This window comes from Cryptomeria japonica, chromosome 9, assembly GCF_030272615.1.
Source record: "Cryptomeria japonica chromosome 9, Sugi_1.0, whole genome shotgun sequence".
Classification (NCBI taxonomy): domain Eukaryota; kingdom Viridiplantae; phylum Streptophyta; class Pinopsida; order Cupressales; family Cupressaceae; genus Cryptomeria; species Cryptomeria japonica.
The window spans coordinates 14,990,521-14,994,487 of NC_081413.1; the positions used below are offsets into that span (position 1 = coordinate 14,990,521).

Here is a 3,967-nt window from a genome sequence, read left to right on the forward strand (position 1 = left end):
AACAACCTCTAATAGTTAAGTAACAATGTCGACAAGTCTTTTGACGATTCCTAACAACTAATGATGTCATTATTCTAATTGCTTTCACATAATGCCCAAAAATATTTTATGTAACATTTTAATTTGTCAATGTTTTCATGATTTCATGTATGAGCAAACACTTTTAAACAAAGTTATTCAGCATTACTTCATTTTACCCACAGTGATAACATTGTAAGCTCTAAAATCAAACACAAAAATTATAATTGAAAGTTACATTTGCAAATAATATAAGAAAACATAAAAAATATACTACGTCAATTAAGATTTACATTATCAAATATGAATTTATAAAACTATTTCTTTTGAAGCACTCAAATAACTATCAAAATACTTGCCAACATCCAAAAGCTATCCTAATCGTAAACAATTAAACTAGCTCAGCAAAATAAAATAATTACAAACTAACACTTTGAATCATATATACATAGCCATCCTCAATCATATATACATAGCCATCCTCAACTAGAATTAAGTTCAACAAAAATAATTGTATCTAGTGGCAATATAGATACTTTGAGGCAGTTTTGGTGAACACTATAGTTATCAGTAAATATTGTGACTCCTCGTTATTGTTTTTTCAATGGGTTCTGTGAAGAAGCAACATTATATGATTTATTGCATTCACCATTGCAAGCTTTCTTTAACTGTTTATTAAAGAATGGTCTTTAATTAGGTTAAATGTCAGTCTATCACAATGAGAGATCTAGTAAAATCAGCAATAATGCCTTGATCCATTCTATGTAATATCAAGCATAGTGGATCTATGAAAATGTTTGTTATACAGATGGGTATAAACAGCATAATGAAATGGGTATTTAACTTATGGTCTAGCATATTATACAATACACTCATGACATCAAACAATATAGACAAAACAGTTTCTAGAAGAGTTGATCATATCATGCAATATTTCAAAGACTATGCAGTTTGACCTATAGACATGGTCAAGTCCAGTTGGATATGGCCATAGTCATCATCACTATTAACTCTAGAAGCTAGGCACTGTGTATGTTGTTTTCTGGAAACATTATAAGTATAGTGTTTCCTGCTACCACTGCTCTCTTCCCAAGTGTGAGAGAGTGATGAAAAGGTGTGAGATGGAGATGTTTTGGGCTTCTTGGGATTTAAAGAAAGTGAAAGGGAGAGGGCAATCTCCATTTCCTCAGCCTTCCTTTTTTCATCCATACTGTTCTCCGTCCTACTCATAACCTCAACTAGACCTATTGCAGGGTCAGCTCCATGACTTTCTTCTTCTCTCCCTGATCTGCAATTCAAATGAAGGCAATAAATTAGGTTTAAAACAGACAATCTCACAACTAGTCTATTTAATACCAGCAATATCAGCTCTAGGTGCAATGGTTAGGCCAGTACACAACATATAAAGCACCTATCTCAATAACCTATTGTCTATCACCTACCAGTCATAGTTATTAGTCCTTTAAACATTGGCTATAGATCTTAGCATCACTACTATAACTGGGTGGAGTTTTAGGGAGGCAGGAAACAAAATGCTGTTAGTAGAGTTTTTTTGGTGTTTGCAAATCTTTTCCACCCTTTATATAAGTTAAACTATTCCACAACTTGTTGAGTCTAGATCTTACCTGTTTGGTAAAAGGCCTGATGTAGTTGAATGGGTGGGTGAAGAATAAAACTTGCACGGAAAACAAGGAGGACTGTATCTGTCATTCCTTGATCTCCTTGTTTCACTTTCTGCATGACAAACTCAAGGGATTCAATAATGCATTTTGTAAGGAATCTTGTAATATTAAGACTCAAAAAGCACACACACAAAAGGATAAAATTTCACTGCAACACATCTAACAGTGCAATTGGGTATGCAGATAGCAAGGCCAGCAATAATATATATGTTCAGAGAAAACACTTAATGTCAAACCCTAAATCTCTTCATTGTACTGGCTAAAAATAAAGGTTGAAAATTAAACTGTCATCCAAAGTAGTTTACATACCATGGCTGTTTTCATCAATTTTCGTACTTCGATACATCTGCACCAAGAAAGTAGAAGTAAGTAGAGACTCATAGAAACAAGTTTTATGTCCTTAGAACAATGTTAGATGACATTATTTTCTTTCTATATTCTTTGTTTGTTAATAATTTTATGGTTTGTTACTTGTGCAATTCACAATTCGAAGGGGTAGAAGGTATAAAAAGGAAAAAGAGAAGGTTGAAAAATGCAAGAAAAAATTAAGAGTGATCCATGCTGTAAAACTTAAGTCTTGTTGCAGAAGGGTCGAAGGAGGAAAAGAAGGCTAAAAAAGCAAGGAATCCTTCAAGAGTAAACCCAAATCATAAAACTTCAGTAGAATTAGAGAAAGCTGAAAGTAAAAAGGATAAGGTTGGCAAAATCAAAGACAGTGAAAATAATTCTGTTCACAGAATTTTGGTTTAAACGGTGCATCTTAAGTTTTGATCACCTTATCACCTAAAACCATACTAATAGATGAACCCTACTGAAAAATAACAATGCCATTTCAGATCATCAGAGGCATTGATGTACTATTTGAAGCCATACCTGCAGATGACTTTTCACATGGGATATGGTGAGTCCTTTCACATCCATCAGCTGAAGAACAAGCTTGGGTGTAGCCTCTGCAGAACCCAACAGACAGATAACACAAAAGTTCAATTTGGGTTCAGCCATTTTATCTTTGGAGACTTGAAAAATTGAAGAATGAAATCTAGTTATTCTTATGCAGAAATTTTCAGATATTTCTTACAGATCTACAACATGTTCAAGTGATAACAAACCAACCCAAAAACACAAATCTAAAATAACAAAAAAAATTGAAGCAAACAGGTTTATAGAACCAGGTAATGAAGCAAAATTCAGAGACAGACTCACTTTCTTGACCACCAAGTGTGTCCACTGCATTGAGAAAGCAGTGATGAAGCTCAGATGTCCATCTTAGCCTTGGAACATTTGAGCGAACATATTGCCTTACTGCACCACTCCTTCCACTTGATTCCATTTCTTGCAGCTTCTCACCTTGATTGATTTTCTCTATCTTCTTTATATGACCCACTGAGCTAAGGCAAGTACTATTCTTTTATATATATATGTTGTACATGATTAAAAAAACACCATGAGAACAGAAAATAGAAAGCAAGGAGCCTGATTTTGAGGCAAACGTGGTAAGCAACTCATTCATCCAGTTGATAGGCAGATGCCATCCTTAAATGTTGACACACTTTAGTGGGTAATATTTCACCTTCTAACTTTAGCATTGCCATTAAATTACTTCTGGCAGGAAGTTTCACTTGCATGGAGTTTAGCAAATTCTGTCTCTGTAAATGGGTCATCTAGAACTTCCTCCCCTTACATTTGACTCTGGTGTAATTCATGAAAATGATAAGGCCATGATAACAATTGTTAAATTGTTCCGAGGAAGAAAAACAAATATAGTTCTTAAAAGAGAGTCAAAAGAGAGAATTCTTCTTTGGGGTTTAAAATAAAGGAGAGCTCATTGTTCTATGTAGAAAAAATATTGCAGCCAACTCAATCATTCTAATTCCAATATACTCTGTAATTAGTGTATTCTCCACCTTAAAATTTGGGTTGGTTGACCCAATTGAAACCACTTTCCAACAATACAATCCCCATGGACAGATTGTTGTAATGAATAGAATGTTGTTTGGGTTTTTCTTTTTTTCTCATATCGAATTGCACTCCTTTGGAGCGTTGCCATTTGGAGATTTGGAGTCACGCCCTTCAAACAAAAGATCAAGGTATGTGCGTGGTTGAAGGGTGGTAATGCATGCATTATTTGTAAATTTAATCATTAAAATATGTTGGTAGAAGAATGAAAAGGGGATAACGACAAAAGGGGCGATTTTCTGCACTAAGATAATATTAAAGCTACAATACAAATTGGGTTAAGTATTATAAGTGGGAATAACCTAACCAAG

General features: G+C 34.2%; 1 protein-coding gene across 1 annotated transcript; it reads right to left on the bottom strand.

Moving 5' to 3' along the window:
* Window positions 1-738: 738 nt before the first annotated feature.
* LOC131077138 (putative Myb family transcription factor At1g14600) lies at window positions 739-3,265 on the bottom strand. Its single transcript, XM_058014562.2, has 5 exons — window positions 2,904-3,265; window positions 2,574-2,650; window positions 2,010-2,046; window positions 1,644-1,752; window positions 739-1,306 (listed from the first exon to the last, which is right to left on the bottom strand). The coding sequence occupies exons 1-5, from the start codon at window positions 3,028-3,030 to the stop codon at window positions 961-963; spliced, it is 696 nt and encodes a 231-aa protein (XP_057870545.2). The 5' UTR covers window positions 3,031-3,265; the 3' UTR covers window positions 739-960.
* Between the last annotated feature and the right edge of the window lie 702 nt (window positions 3,266-3,967).

Excerpts from the sequence above, each read along its gene's own strand:
- LOC131077138 (XM_058014562.2), bottom strand. The coding sequence starts at position 3,030 with ATGGAATCAAGTGGAAGGAGTGGTGCAGTAAGGCAATATGTTCGCTCA. Across the intron at positions 2,651-2,903 it reads CACACTTGGTGGTCAAGAAA|AGGCTACACCCAAGCTTGTT; the intron begins GTGAGTCTGTCT and ends TGGGTTCTGCAG. Across the intron at positions 2,047-2,573 it reads ATGTGAAAAGTCATCTGCAG|ATGTATCGAAGTACGAAAAT; the intron begins GTATGGCTTCAA and ends TTCTTGGTGCAG.